The sequence below is a fragment of the Marmota flaviventris genome, chromosome 10 (genome assembly GCF_047511675.1).
Source record: "Marmota flaviventris isolate mMarFla1 chromosome 10, mMarFla1.hap1, whole genome shotgun sequence".
Taxonomy (NCBI): domain Eukaryota; kingdom Metazoa; phylum Chordata; class Mammalia; order Rodentia; family Sciuridae; genus Marmota; species Marmota flaviventris.
In genome coordinates, this window is record NC_092507.1 from 48,018,594 (window position 1) to 48,035,039 (window position 16,446).

Genomic DNA, 16,446 nt, shown 5'->3' on the forward strand with positions numbered 1-16,446 from the left:
AAGTTAAGTTAAGTGACTCCTAACTGGCAATGCATATAATCTAGAATCTAACTTTTATTTGGAAGGATTCAGACCTTCAACACTATTTACTGAAATGAACTACAGTATTCCATCTTTACGAGTTCTCTGCCCATGTGTATTTTTGTTCATCAGAACTGGATCAAAACCTTTCATGGAATTATCAACTATGTAAACATGGATAGGTTAAATTACCTCCTAGAGCTGTAGAAGTGATTATTGCAGCGTTCAGCAATTCCTAAATGTACCTGGTCTCTCAGCCAATTCAATATATGGTTTGAATGATCTAGAGTGCACCTGAGATTTCGTAAGGCAGAGAAAACTTTTCAATAGATAACATCAAACAAGTCATTTAAAAACAATTTTAAAACAGAGAGTAAAGGAAGAAAAGAGGTTAAAATTTATGAGATAGTCCAGAAGGCTAAAATAGGCTTAAGATGAGAAATGAAAATAAAAAAAGAAAAAGGATTGACATAGAAGTTATAAAAGGCAAACAAAAAGAAATGGGGATGGGAAATTCAACAGTGGGAATAAAAACTCCAACTGTAGGATTAAGCATTTAAAAAACAAGGTGTAATTAAATGAATGTTTAGAATAAACAAAATTAAAGTGAAAGGTTAATGAGACAAGAGATTGAACTACTATGACCAAAAGATTCTAACTTAATTTAAGTTCTTATACTTAAGAGACAGCAGAACAAAGACACAAAAAGAGACGAAAAGAAAGAAAAGGACCAGGGTAACAATTCACACTTCAAGCAGCAGAAGGTAAGAGATTTTATTTTTGAGTTGTCACTAGCACTGAGCCATATATGTGTGCACGTGTGTGTGTGTGTGCGTGTGTGTGTCATCCAAAAATTCATGCTGCTTTTGGTTTTTTTCTCAGATTTAACATTTTTCCTTCTATGTACATGTTGTATTTTTCAATCACCTGTTTATGTCTTTCAAACATTTTTGTATGGGGTGTTCAACCTTTTTCCTATTGATACATAGAACCCCTAGTAAGAAGTCACTAATATAATTTTATCGTTATTATGGACAAATCTAGAAATATATACTAATGTCCTATAGAGGTATTGATGAGTGTCTGTGTGAGTGTATGTGAATGTGTGTGTGTATGTGAAGAGGTGGCAGGGTGGGCACAAGGAGAGGTAAGATTCTCTCTCCTGCTAAGTGGTCAAGGACCTAGGAATTAAACCAGAGACTCTATGTCTAATAGAAGAAAAAGTAGGCCCAAATATCCATCATATAGGATTAGGCCCCTACTTCCTTAATAAGACTCCTATAGCACAAGAATTAAAATCAAGAATTAATAAATGGAATGGATTCAAACTAAAAAGCTTCCTTTCAGCAAAAGAAACAATTAGGGAGGTGAATAGAGAGCCTACAGCTTGGGAGCAAATTTTTACCATAGGCACATCAGATAGAGCACTAATCTCTAGGGTATATAAAGAACTCAAAAAACTAAACACCAAAAAAACAAATAACCCAATCAATAAATGGGTCAAGGACCTGAACAGACACTTCTCAGAAGGTAATATACAATCAACAAATATACATATAAATGTACAACCATCTCTAGCAATTAGAGAAATGCAAATCAAAACTACTCTTAAGATTTCTTCTTACTCCAGTCAGAATGGCAGCTATTAAGAATAAAAATAACAATAAATTTTGGCAAGGATGTGGGGGAAAAGGCACACTCATACATTGCTGGTGGGACTGCAAAATGGTGCAGCCAATATGGAAAGCAGTATGGAGATTCCTTGGAAAACTGGGAATGGAACCACCTTAGACCCAGCTATCCCACTCCTTGGTCTATACTCAAAGGACTTAAAAACCGCATACTACAGGGACACGGCCACATCAATGTTTATTGCAGCACAATTCACAATAGCTAAACTGTGGAACCAACCTAGATGCCCTTCAGTAGATGAGTGGATAAAGAAAATGTGGGATATATACACAATGGAATATTACTCTTAGCAATACAATAGAACAAAATCATGACATTTCCAGGTAAATGGATGGAGTTGGAGAATATAATGCTAAGTGAAGTTAGCCAATCCCAAAAAACCAAATGCTGAATGTTTTCTCTGATATAAGGAGGCTGATTCATAGTGGGGTTGGGAGGGGGAGTATGGGAAGATTAGACAAACTCTATATAGAGAAAAGGGGAGGGAGAGGGAGGAAGGGGGAAAGGGGTGTAAAAAAGATGGAGGAATGAGATGGATATCATTACACTAAGTAATGTATGAACACACAAACACACACACAATATTCTCTCAATGTGTATGTGTTGCTTTTATCGAAAAAGCATTTTTTATCCCATAAAGAAAAAGAAATGAAGTTTTATAACAGTGGTTCTTATCTTTTTGAGTATGGAATCTTTGAAAATCTAGTATATGTCATGGATCTGCTCTCCAGTAAAACCTTGTACAACTAAATACAGTTGTGCATGACTGTATATACTCTTGCTAAGCATAATGGTCTCACAGGTCACCTCTTGAGAAAGAGCGACTGTACAGAAAAAAAGTGCAATGCATAGCACATGACATATGCTGTAATGCTGGCAGAAAGGTGTGTGAGGTATTGCAGGAAGAGATGAATTTCCACCACAGATATCAGAGAATACTTGAGCCAGATATTGAAAATTGTATTTGAGCCAGATCTTAAATGAAGGCAAGGATATCAGCAAAAGAGCATTCATTATGAAGGCAGAGACACTTTCCTTTGTTGGCACTGCCCATACAAATGCAAAGGCAGAAAATGTGGGTGTCTGCATAAAAAGGACTCACTCTGACTAACTGGAGTGAAAGGTTCATTGAAGAGCACGAACTATGCTGAAGGTCTAGGCCCAGCGCTGGGGGATTCAATAAGTCCTTAACTTCAAGAAGCTCACAATCTGACAGAGCATACAGATAAGTTCTTATTGTTACTATTCCATCCTTAAGTTGTTTGGTGTGGGAAAGTATAGAAGCACACAGAGAAAAGAGTTTCTTCTCAGGTGCCAAGGAAGATGGGTGACAGTGCTGATGTGGTAATCTTTAGACACAGGAGTGAAATATTTGGATCTTACTTGGTAACAGATAACAAAGCCTGGAAATATCTGAGTAGGAGAGGTGAAATGTGCTAAGAGTCTGGACTTAGGAGTCACACAACCTGTTTGAATCCAGGTCTGCTTCTTATTTCATGTGTAATTTGGGGATAAATTATTTATTTTTGGTTTTGGTTTCAGTTTCTAATTTTGGTTTTGGTTTCTAATTCTATAAAATAGGGAATATAACTAGTTCCTATTTTAGGATTATTGGGATAAGTAACCATAATAATAAAATTAATAATGAAACTATTACTACTAATATTTCAGGGGGTATAATTTAGAAAGAGGGCTCTGTTAATGGCAGCATCTAAGGAATGGAGGGACAGAGACCAGAGAGGGGGCTGATGGGACTCATCCAGCAACGAGGACACATAAACGATGCCCAGCCTATAACCAACAACTGGCTTTTCTATAAGCTATTACAGAAAAGAGAAGAATAAAAAATATAGAAATACAGAAATAAGCACATCTACATGCTAGGCATCCTGGCAATCACTTGATATTCATAAACTTTTATTATACTTATAATAATCCCACAAAGTATACCTAGTTTTCAGAACAAAGAGGCACAAAGAGTTAGCACATAGCTAGTGGAAATAAAGTTTGGGCTCTTTACATAAAGTCCCCTCTATAGGTCTCATCCTTCATTGAAGAGATAAAGATATTTTCTTTCTGTTCCTCTGAGTGATGGAGCTGCCTAGGTTTTAGCTGGCATCATAATTATATCTCTAAGCCTCTCTAGGTGTAACCAGTGGGATGTGAGTAGCGGTTATGTGTGCATCTTCTGGGTGAAAGCCTTAAATGAAAACTGCTTGCTCACCACCTCCATTTCCCCTTCTCATGAGCCAGAACCCACACATGATGGTGTTGGTGAAGGACCAGAGCAACAGCATAGAAGGAACTGGAGATTTTGGATGATATTGTGGTACAGAACAGCCTCTCTTTCCTGGACTTCCTGCCTATATCTGAACTCTTTTTTAAGAGAGAAAGAAATTTCAATCCTGTTGAAGCCATTGTATTTTGGGTCTCTTTGTTAAAAGCAGCTTGCTGTGCATGCTAACTAATAAATTGACCCATCTTATGTACAGTTCTTCCACTTAGCCCAATAAGACTTTCTTTCATTTAAATACAGATTCCTATAATAAGTCATCTAGCAATGATGGAGAAAATTTACAAAGTGTGAGGGGGAGGGAAAGCAAAGTTCCCCACATGCCACAAACACAAGCCAGTTTCTTCATGGTCTCCTCACTGTGTTTTAGTTCATGCCACATACCCATTTAAAATATATCCTATCATAAAAAATCCATTCACCTGCCCGAAATTCCTTTAAAATTCAATCCAATTAATTCCAACATTCCACAAAAGGTTGTCTTCAGGATTTCCCATCCATTGTGATCCCATTTCCTAGTATCCATTTGGGTTACGGGAGTTTGTAAAACTCTCTTCATCAGGCACTGTCTTGGGCTGTGCCTGGCATGGTAAGTACTTAATAAATGTTTGTTGAAGAAATACATATACAAATATATAGCTTATAACTATGTCATGAAAAGTCAATTATTCTCTACTAACATCATGCAGAGTCAAGTAGTATAAGAGACAATAAGTTTTAAGTCAAATATTCTTGGATTCAAGACCTTGCTTTGCCATTATCCTCTGAATAACCTGGGAAAATCACATTACATTTGTTCTCAGTTTTCTCAGTGGTAAAATGGAAATGCCACCAGATGGTACCTAAAATTTATACCTATCATGAATGTTAAATGAAGAGGAATATAAAAATTCTGACACAAGACCTATCAGGTTCTATTATATATACAACTATATAATCTATCAATAAAAAATGTGGAAAAAAGACCTTAATATTTAATGTTTCCCAAGTGCATGAAGATAAATTTAATAGTATTATTACTAAATTATGCCACTTAATTTTATTTCCTTTACATTAGAAATATAAAAATGCAAACCTAAATAAAATAAAAACTAAATTGAGATTTAAAAAATCATTGGACTGGGAATAAGATCCTAGTCTCAGTTTCATCCACTGGCTAGAGTTTTGGTTTGGTTTTGTGGTACTGAGAATTAATCCCAGAGGAACTCTACCACTGAGACACATCTCCATCCCTTTTTATATTTTATTTTGAGACAGAGTCTCACTAAAGTTGCCCAGGTTGGCCTCAAACTTGCAATCCTTCTGCCTCAGACTTATGAGTAGTTGGGATTACAGCTCATCATTAGCCAGTTTTGTGACATTAGGATAATCATTTAACTTCTCTAGTCCCATCTATCCTAATAGAAAAAGAAGGACATAGATCAAACTTCTTAATCTAGAACAATTATCACAGACAAAACTTCAAGAAAATCCTACTACCTTTGGCCAAAAGACTAGGAAAAGAGGAGCCCAACAGGACAGAAACATTTGAGTCTTCTAATTCTCTGTCCTGGAGGCAAACATCATGAAGATGTGGCCTTCCTTGCCCCTGAAGGGTGTAGCTGCAGTGGAAAGCATGGTATAACCTCATCTTTCACCTTCTCCTTATGTCCTATCTCTGCAGAATTGTGACTTTCACCCCTGAACTGCACTAAAGACTCCCTAGAGGACATAGTTCTAATCTCCACCTTCTCCTTCAGTGATAAGGAATTATTCTTCCCTATGTTACAGATGAGGGAAGTCCTCTGACTTCTACCTCTGAAGAAAGGCAAAAGTTATCTTATTCATGGGGTACCTCCCTTACTGCCTCTATTTTCCAAGAAACCTGTTCCTCCAAGAAACTCCCAACCTAGAATTCTAGGTCCAGTGAAAATAGACTTCAGAAAGGAAGGTGAAATAAACATATTTTGAGATGAAGGAAAGATAAGAGAATTATTTGCCAGCAACCCAGCTCTGAAAGAATAGCTAAGGAAAGTTCTTCACATCATAAAGGAAATTATAAACTTGGAACAAGAGAAATGTAGAAAAAGCAACAAATTGTGGAAAAAAATGGATAAGTACAATAGACTGTTCTTGCTTTTTAAAAATTTCATCTGACATTTAAAAGCAAAATTATAATATTTTGGTTCTAAGTGCATGTAGATATAATGTTTAAAACAATTATAAAGTGTGAAGGTCAAGGGTCCTAAATTGTTATGTCTCTCTTTCACGAAGTGGAAAATTCTTGCACTGGTGGACTCCGTTAAGCTACTAATATAGCTCATAATATTTAGAGCAACCACATTTAAAAAGAGATATGCTTCAAAACACTACAAATGAATAAAAATTGACTGATAAGAGAAGTGTCCAAGTAGCTCACAGAAAGACAGGAAAGGGAAACAGGAATGAAAAACAGAGCAACAAACAAACAACCCAGGGAAAAAATAATAACTGGTAGACTTAAACACTAACACAGCAATGAATAGATTAAGTAGAAATGTCCTACCTTCACCTATTTAAGGACAGAGATAGGCATAATTTTAAAAAAAAATCAACCAAGTATATTTTGTCTACAAGAATTCATTTCAAATATGATTATAAAAAGTGTGTTAAATGTAAGACAATAAAGAAGCAAATACTACTCATATAATAATCAAAAGACAGCTGATACGGCAATATTTTATCAAATAAAGTTAGGTAAAAGAAAATTACCAGGGATAAAGAAGGACATTACAAGAAAAAAAGAATTTCAGTAATGTTTAAGAAGAAAACAAATGAGTTAAGAAAGGTAACCTAGGTAGCACACTTAAAAAGTAAACATCTAAATCTGCTGCGCCACTAGAAAGGGCAGGTAGGTAGAATGATGCCAGTTGTCTGGTAAGGTAAACAAAGCTCAAAGTGGGACTTAGCAGGTTAGCAGCATGAGCTGCCCAGCCACCCATCCTCTTGCCCCAGGTCCCCAGAATGTCCCTTGTCCTGCAAGTCAGGGTTAGCATATGGACGCAGTCGGGCACCTTCGCCCCTTCCTACCTTTTGAACATCCAAGTGTGAATTCTCAAAGTTCACTTGAAAGAAGTTGCCAAACACAGGTAGAGGCCAGGGCCCGGGCGGGTAATTCTTTGGGCGCCGCCTTTTGAAGTCAGCAAAGAACAGAAAGACGACAGCACCCACCAGCAAAGTCCCGGTATGGATCCCTGCCCAGAAGGTGGTCGCCAGAGAGACCACCTCCTTGAGCATGGCTCAGAAAGCTGAGGGCTCTTCTAGAATGCAAATAAACTCTTCTGCTCCAGTCCTTTCCTGCTGTCACTGTAGCCGGCCCCGCCCCACGCCCCGCCCCACGCCCCCGCGCCTCTGCCCTCCCTTCCGCCAGGCCCCTCCTTCCCAGGGCCCCTCCTTCTGGCTCTTCTCCAGACCTCCCCCAAGTCAAGCCACGCCCCCTAACTCCCTCAGCCTCTTACCCAGCCCTGTTCTTGGCAATGAAAATGCAAGCTAAGATTCTTGGGCTGCAACATAATTGACAAATACTTGGCTAGGACCAGTTTCTTTTCGATTTAGAAAGTCCTCCTTTCTCCGAGACCGTTGAGATTCTTAGATTACGATTCTCTCAGGTTATGCATCTCAGAGAGCGCCACAAACATTTGAGCTGCTGTTTTCCAAAACCCTCTCACCCTGTGACCAGAACTATATCTAGTAAACAGAAGTGACAGCAGCATCCAACATTTCTTGGCTTCTTAATATAGGCCATAAAGCACACTTAACTCTTTACATAAATCACTCTGCTTCGACAGATCTTGTTAGTTCTATCTTGCAGTTGAGGAAACAGTAAGTACTAAGGTTAAGTACTAAGAACATGGGGTGAATAAGACAATCTACAGGTCTAAAATATATCTAAGAAGGTCCTGTGTTTGAAAGTGTTCTGAAGATTCAAAAGCATTACATCAAAGCTCTAAGCACTGAGTATCATCCACAGTAGGAGCTTAATTAACATTTGTTTAGGAATGTCTTAGTCCTGATTCTATTTGGTCTGCCCTGTGAAGATCCCTCAGAAGCCCCAAGAGTGTTAGGATTCCAGGAACCAACCTTCCATGTCATCCAATGGTGCCTACCTGTGTCTCACCATTTGTGAGATATTCAAAACCTGCAGCATGATTCTGGAATACTAATCGTGTACTAAATGTAAAAATACACATTCTATTTTTTTTCTTAAAAAATAAAGGAGAATTTCCTATCTTTCCAATATGGAGAAGAGGTGGGGTGGTAGTTAGAGCTTACTTTGTATCCTCCCAGTCCAAAATTTCCTGTTTTAATACAGTTACTATATATCCATATGGTATTTCTATATTTACACATGTTGGAAGAAATTTTCTAAAACTGTTTTTTAAAAATTAAGCTCTGTATTATGTATTATTATCCTGAATGCTTTACATTTGAAATTAATTCATTCAAAAAAATCCAAAGAATCAATAAAATAAATACACAAGAGTTTTCAGATATTGGAAAAGTGGAACTGCAGGACTGTGATTCCCAAAAGAAAGGACAAATGAAGTGAACTCCACCATCTCTGACTTTCTCCCTGGAGGCATTTACTGGACCCCATTACAAGAAGGAGAGGGGACAATCAGATCATAGTAGTCTTTATTAGATGAGAAAATGTAGTTTGGAGTGACTGACATGACTGGAATTTGTAAGGCAGAGAAAGGAGCAAGCTATGCCAAGAAGGAGCTCCATAAATCTTCAAGGAGATCAGCTGACCTCTGTAGGTATAGGTCGAGACTCCAAGAGGCTGGACAAAGAACATCTAGTGGGGACAAAATAACTAACTGCCAAAAAGCTATAAGCTTAATGGTTGCCATAGCTTTTACTGGGTGGGAATTATTAAACACTGAGCAAAGTAGAGAAACCACATTAAACATCTTAGGTGATCAGTAGGGACCCCAGAAAAGTCACCTCAAGGAGTCCCAGAATGCAGGCTACTTTAGACCCACTCTAACAAGTTTTAAAACTCAAAAAACAAAACAAAGGTGTTTTACAGGTAAATTAACTGCCTACCAAAAACAAAACTCAACACTCTTTAAAAGCAGACAAAAGATAATCCAAACACTCAAGAATGAAAAATATATATATATCTAATCCATAATTACTGGACATTTGAAGAAGCAAGAATATGTGACCTATAATCAGAAGAAAAATCAGTAGAACAAATGCTAGAAATATGGAATTATCAGACAAGGACTTTAACTGGATAGTATAAAGGATTTAAAGAAAAACATGCAAATAATTGAGAAATAAACTATAAACTTAGAAGAATCAATTCATTCCAGAGTGGAAAAATAAAATGTATTATGTTAAAAAATTAATGAGTTGCTTAATGGCAAAGGAGACCCTGATGAAGAAAAAAAACGAACGTTAAAACTGACTCTGTAGAAACTATCCCAACTGAGCACACAGAGAAATAAAAGTGAAAAAAATAACATAACTTCAGTAACCAGTAAGTCAACATCAATAGGTCTAACATTTATATGACTCAATTCCAGAAATATGGGCAGGAGGTCAGAAAAGCAACATTTGAAGAAATAATAACCAAAGTTTTTCCAAATTTTCTTAAAGAGATAACCTCACAGATATAAGAAACTCAACTTTAATCAAGAAAAATGTAAAGAAAACTATACTAAGAAACATTATAACCAAATTGCTGAGGAGTAATATTAAAAATCTTTAAAACAACCATAAGACAAAAGACCTTCAATGAACAAGGGAACCCAGGGATAAATAACTGAAATTTCATCAGAGATAATAAAAACCAAAAAACAATGGGAAAACATCATCACAGTGCTAAAAAGAGGGGAGAAAAACTTGTTAAAATAGACTTTTATATCTGAACAATTTTTCAAAAATTAAGGCAATATAAGACATTTCAAAACAAAAGAAGAGGGAAAGGAGAAAAAGGAGGAAGAGGTGGAGGAGGAATTGGAAAAAATGTGGATAGAATTGAAGGCACAATGTACTGAACTGGCTTATGAGGTAAGCAGCTGGGGAGAAGTCAACCTGGGGGACTTCATCAACACATGTCTTTCAGCCTCAAGACTGTTAGACTGTGATGGAAATGATGAAAAACGTTATGGAACTATATATACTTAATTTTTTTCTTTTGGTATCCATTCTCATGTAGAGACCATTAACACCAAATGATTTGTGTATTCATAATCCCCCATTCCCCCTTCCACCAGTAATAACCTATGAGCTCTGAAATGGAATGGCCCCATACTATTTATTTGATTTATAGTGTATCGTCAATAAATATTTGAACTGACAGAGACGACTATTAATGTGAGGGTTTTGTTTCAAAAACAGCTTTATCTACTCTTTCAAGTAGAAGTATGCTAAGGTTTGGTCTTTCTGCATTTAGGGTGACACAGCCAGCATGTATGGGTATTGGGGAAAGCAATGCAACTTTACCAAGTGAAAAAAAAAGTTACCTTAGTAACCATATTGAAGGATGCTGCCATATGTTCAAATCTATTCACAATAAAATAGCATCTTCCATTACAAATATATAGAATTTTACTTTCACATATTTAATGATCTCCCTTGAGATCTGAAAACATACAAATGGCATCTGATCAGGTGACCAACTTCAAAAATAATCCTGTTCAGTCGGTTTAATCAAAACTGATATTTCCACTTATTTCCATCCAGGGATCCCCTCAGCGTGCTCCCACTATAAATGCCCACTTGTTCAGGCTGTATTTAGAATGGAGCCCAGTTCTATTCTGAGGTCTTTTTCCTAATTTTTCTTAAATGAAATATTTTTGACACTTTAACTCCTCTTCAGCTCTGGTTTTCTTTGATTAGAAGGTCCTGCTCACTTTCCACATATCTCCTATGAAATGGAGGAGAAGCTAAGTTTTTCCTCCCCCCGTGAGAGGCTTCAAGGCTACAGGAATTATTTGGTTTTGTAAAGTCTCTTGGTACCACAAATCAGTGTCACATTGAGGCTTGAAACTTCCTGTAGGCAAGAGGCTGAGTAAGGCTGACAGTGATGGTCAAGAAGGGCAGGCTGTCTTGAAGGAATACTGCATTGCCCCTCATGGTGTGGGGATGAGTGTGGGATTTTATATGAATCTGAGAATGCAGACAGCTTGAGGTCCCAGCGGGGATCTGTTTGGAGGGATACTGTAACCTGAAGAGGAGCTGAACTGGCAAATTCCCAGAAGAGGGAAAGATATGTCAAACTGGAGACAATATACCTTCCATATCAAGGGCACTGCACATGGTGGGCCCTGGTGGCACTGCAGTGGGTGGGAGCGTGAAATGTGGGTGGGGAGTCACAAGGGAGGTAGCCCATGGTATGCAGAGAATTCATTGAACCTCTGCGAGACTGCCAATTTTACAGGAACATAGCTTGCAGTTTGAAATGTCTTGCTCAAAGTTAGAGTAGGAGGTTGAGTGACCAACCTGCATGTTCTTGGGCACTGCTCCCCAGCATCCCCCACCTTTCCCTTTTGGTAGCTTAGCAACAAACAACACACACACACACACACACACACACACACACACACAGGAAAACTGACTCAGTTTGCTTGGGCAAGCTTAAGAGAACACCTGGGGGCTGGGGTTGTAGCTCAGTAGTGGACTGTGAGGCACTGGGTTTGATCCTCAGCACTACATGAAAATAAAGTATTGTGTCCATCTACAACTAAAACAATTTAAAAAGAAAAGATTAAACCAATCTAGTTGACAGTGTTCTTAAGGAAGGGAGGGAGGGAGGGAGGAAAAGAAAGGAAGCAGCAGTTCACCAAATCTTGAGCTCTGGAGTCCCCTGTTCTAGCACAGTTCCTTGCTTACTCAGGTAGTCATCCACGCTCCTTAGTCACCTGGCCAGCCCTTGCTTCCTATCTGAACATATAGGGCAGAGAGGGCAGTCCCTCTACCGGACCTCCCCCTGGTGCTTGCAGTCTCGCTATGCCTGACCCAGGTCCATTGCCACCAGACTCTCCTCTGCTGTAAGTCCCTTGACTTCCACCCTGACTTTACAATTATACTTCACTGTGCCCATGTTTGCATCTCTTTGTAGCAGAGTTGTGGAGAGAAGATTCACACCCTGGGCTGCCTCTGGTTGCCTCATCCACAATGTGGCAGATAATATCAGATTATTGGCACACTAGGTTCCAGGTACAAAGGAAGGGAGTAAGGAGTCCTGAGGTTTCCCAAATAAAGGAGAAACAGGAGACTCACAAGAGTACATTTAACAAAATCCTTATGTGATGCTTGGATGGGAAGAGGACTCGTGTGTTTTAATGTCTCCAACAAATTTTGAGCAAAAAGAAGACACACTTTTTATGCACATGTAAAATTCAATTAGTAGTCACAGTCATTTCTTCTCCAATATTTCTGGACTCATTGTGGTGACACTTCACTGGCCCTGGGTCCCACTGCATCCATTAGGTCAGGACAAGTCTCCAGGAGTTTTATATTTATTCCACAAGTAGTTGGTGTATGCCTACCCATCAAGAATCATAGACAGCATACAGCAGGGCAGGAATAGAATACAGAAATGACTTCAACAGAGTCCCTTATAGTATAGATGAGGAAACTGAGAAATGTAAAGATTTTGAACAATTTCCCATGGATCTCCTACTTGATCTAACCAGAGGAAGAAAGGGGAAAATAAATGGTAGACAGATCCCAGATGAGAGGAAGTTAACTGGTCTTGGACTATCTCTTGCCCTGTTTTCTAGAGATTTGCCTTAAAAGGGCTTACAAGGGAATTATGAGCAACTGGCTTCTCTCTTCCATTCTTTCTTTACCAGGCACAAGAGACTGAAGCCTCCTCCCCACATTGAAAATGCAACCATTTCTTCCAGATATTCTCAGCTGTCTTAGTCTAGCTCAAGCCAAAAACTGCCCCCTTCTATCCCTTTCTCTTTCCTTTCTTCCTGGTGGCAGTAGAATGGACTTTTCTCTGAATTCTAAGCATCAGGTGGGAAAAACCCATGGCCTCCTGGCCATTTTGTTTGTGTCCGGAAAGGGGACAAAGGCCAGCTTCTCTGCAGGGTTCTTTCTGCCCAGGGGAATCTCCAAGCCACCCTAAAACTAAAATCTCAGATAATTAGCAAATAACAAAACACAAAAACTCAGAAATATATTTACACAAGAGGAAGCCTCTGATAGATCTAGTCCACATGGGTTCTGGAACTAGACAAAGGGAAAATAGCTCTGGTGGTTTATTTAAGGGGATACATCAAAGGCAGGGATGAAGTTTCAAGGGCTTAGTTTTGCTTCATGATGTCCTGCAGTCAGCACGTTGATTGACATTTTGGCAGATAACACCCATCTCAGGTGCTGTGTGGGCCCAGCAGAGTGGGAAAGAAATTTACATTATCCCTGGGGAACTGACCAGAGTAAATGTCCACTGGCCATTCACAGATGTCTCTATCCATGAGGCTACCATTCCCAGTGACTCACATACAACCCACAGATGGCTTGTGACAGTTATGAGCTACTAAATTACCTAGATCTAGCCACTTTAAGAAAAGAAATCTTTCTCCAAAGAAAGAGGGAGGGAGGGAGGGAGAGAGAGAGAGAGAGGAGAGAGAAAGGAAGAAAGGAAGGAAAGGAGGAAGGTCAGACCTTTGGATGAAGTTCAGTTCAGTTTACCAGGCCGGATGGTAGGTCTGCTCTGGGGTTGGGCTAAAACTTCTTAGACAGTCCCTGGTCCTCTATTTTATGGCAGGATTCTGGCATTTCTGATGTTCTGCTATAAAATGCTCTACCAGACTATAAGGTGGTAATATTAGCCAACAAAAGGTTACAGTTAAATCCAATGTGAAACATTATGGGAATGAGTGTCTGATGGAGGACTCAAAACAGAGGTACTATAAGACAAACTCTTTTCACTTTTATTCTTCAAACCTGATTTCCAGATTGGGTTAACTGTGGTCACACCCTATTGGTCCTCTTTCTAAGGCCAAGTTGGTGCTCCCTTGTGCAAATCATAGAAAATGTTGCTTCCACTTCCTGTGAATAGACTCATCCATTGGTCACTAGCCAGGAGACCATTCTAAGGCCAAAACAGGATAAAGCCGACACAAATGAGAGAGACTTTATGGTCTGTCTCCATGGTTGCCCCCAGGATTCCACTTTGTATCTCATTGCCTGTCTTGCACCACTTCAACCTCAGCTATGTGAACCAGCTAGAAGCAAATACATGGCCAAGGAAGGAGGCGGGAAGTAGGCACGACTGTAGTCATTATTCTTAGGATATGTTTTTATGGTGTAGGAATCACTTAGAATCCATTGTTTCCTTTAATTCTTACAGGACCTTTTTTTTTTTTTTTTTTAAGGGAAATAATTTTTCACCTCCTGGATGAGAAGGTAAATCAATGAACACACAAGTGACTATTCCAGGGCTATATCGGGGGACATGGCAGAACCAGGGTTTGGATCCAGCTTCCTTTTAGTCCAGATTCTTTCCTCTTTCCTTGGCATCACCTTGATTCTGTTTCCAAACATCTGAGCAGGCACCAGCAGCTCCAAAGCACCTGTGGTTTTTTTTTTCTTTCCCCTGTCTTTCCTTTTCCTTCTCCAACAGCATCATCCCCTAGGGATAGCGCTGATGTGGTGGCTGACAGGGGAGACAGTGAGGCCCATTCTGAACTCCAGGCTCAACTTCTCATTGTTTGGGGGCTTGAAGGTAAATTTTTGTAAAAGGGAAGTGAAAAAAATAAATAGCTCAGTCTTAGCCAACTGTTCTCCAAGGCATGCGCGTTTTCCTGAAAGACAAATACAGAAGAGGAGTTATCTTCTCAGCTGACATGGTTCCAAACAGGGGCTACTTGCCTCTCCCTCCTGACCAGACCTGGACTTTATGCCCAGCACCTTATTTAAGTCTGACCACGCTCTGGGTTCACCAAAGAACAGAATGCAGAGTCTAGGACCACATTTGCTTTGGGGGGAGGGGGGCAGTGTCAGGCAGTTCTGGGGTGAAGGTGAAGTGAAACTGACTTTCTCTGAAATGAAGGGCAACATCCTGATAACTTGCTTTTCTGCAGGATTTGAAACAGAATTCCTTTTGAAATTAAAGCTCCAAATTCCTTTAGCTTCTGAATTTCCTCAGAATGAGAATAAAAACTACTGAAGAAACACCTCCAAGGATCTGAGACTGATAGGTTCTCTGGATCACTAAATCTGCGTTTGTATTTTTACTGTCCTGTGTTTCACTTTTCTTATGAATGTCTCTCTAATGAAAGCTTTCCTCACCCCTGAGCACCCAGAAGATGGAGAAATGAAACCAGAAAAAAAAAAAAAAAAACAGCCAAAAATACCAGGTTCCTTAAACCTGAAAAAATCTCTTCTCCTTATCATTCTGCCTCATGAATTTTTGTCTGTGAATAAAGATGCATGGTAAAGCCATTCCCCAGGGTAACACAGTGTATGGATAACTGTACCCAGGTTCATGTAGTTGCCACGCACTCAAGGGTGAGCTGTTGACACAAGGAAAAAGATTTGGAAAGCAAGCAAGCCAGTCCAGAAGATGGAGGCCATGCTGACAAGACCATCTCAACCCAGCCTAGGTGTAAGCAACTTTAATCCCCAGGGGAGGGGGAAAGAAAGACAGCCAAGGAACGGGAAGGACTGACCACTGGGGACTTCTAGGTTCCACTCTGGTGGCCTGTAAGAGGTGGTGATTGGTGATCCTGATGTCTGTAAATTTCAATAATATCTTAGTTACTCTTATCTTGTTGTCTTCAGCCTTGAAAGGGGAAGAGACAGATTAGGTAAAGTTGGGACTAATCAACTTTGCAACACCAATTCCAGACACACACTCCCTAACAGATGACTCAACTGTAAATCTGACTCAATGGTTAAGGTAGCAAAGGAGGCAGATGCAGAGTGAAGGCAGAGATGCCAAGCTTTTCTATCCCAAAATTCATCACCCATCAGATATCCGCAGGTCCAAAGGAAGAGTTCCTACTTTTCACAATTGTGGCCCTAAAGTCCTTGAAAAGCAGCCCAGGCAACCAGAATCATCATGACCACCAGTCACAGGCGCTGTCTGTAGCAAAGCTGGTGGGAGACTAAAAATACATGGCTCAGCTGCGTGACCTCCAAAATGAGCATATTTTAAAGTCAACTGAAAGCAAGTGAAGCTGGAGGGTTTATTCAGGCTTTCCTTTGGTTACAACAAAGCAGAAGTGGGAGGACAGGGCTGGCCAAGAAAGCAGATGTCTAGCCTAAAAGGCTTTCAAAACCGATTTAACAAATAGTGGCAAAATCAGACAACAAAACCGTGTATTGATTTTCAGTTCTTAAAAGAAAGTCCAGAATATAACTAAATAAAATTCAGAGCATTTAAATCACCTTTCTCTTATGCCCAATGTCACTCTAGAGGGTGAATGGCCCTCTATATTGGCACTGCCTGG

General features: G+C 39.4%; 2 protein-coding genes across 3 annotated transcripts in view; both read right to left on the reverse strand.

Annotated features, from left to right (window-relative positions):
- Cyp2j2 (cytochrome P450 family 2 subfamily J member 2) overlaps positions 1-7,331 on the reverse strand; it is a 43,740-nt gene extending 36,409 nt beyond the window's left edge. For both annotated transcript variants that reach the window (XM_071617890.1, XM_071617891.1), the window contains exon 1: positions 7,055-7,331. In XM_071617890.1, the coding sequence (XP_071473991.1) occupies positions 7,055-7,261 (207 nt within the window). In that variant the 5' untranslated portion in view covers positions 7,262-7,331. The remainder of the gene's footprint in view (positions 1-7,054) is intronic.
- A 6,566-nt stretch (positions 7,332-13,897) lies between these two features.
- LOC114100276 (cytochrome P450 2J2-like) overlaps positions 13,898-16,446 on the reverse strand; it is a 33,614-nt gene continuing 31,065 nt past the window's right edge. The window contains 1 exon segment of the mRNA XM_027944931.3: positions 13,898-14,796. Coding sequence (XP_027800732.3) covers positions 14,618-14,796 — 179 coding nt within the window. The 3' untranslated portion in view covers positions 13,898-14,617.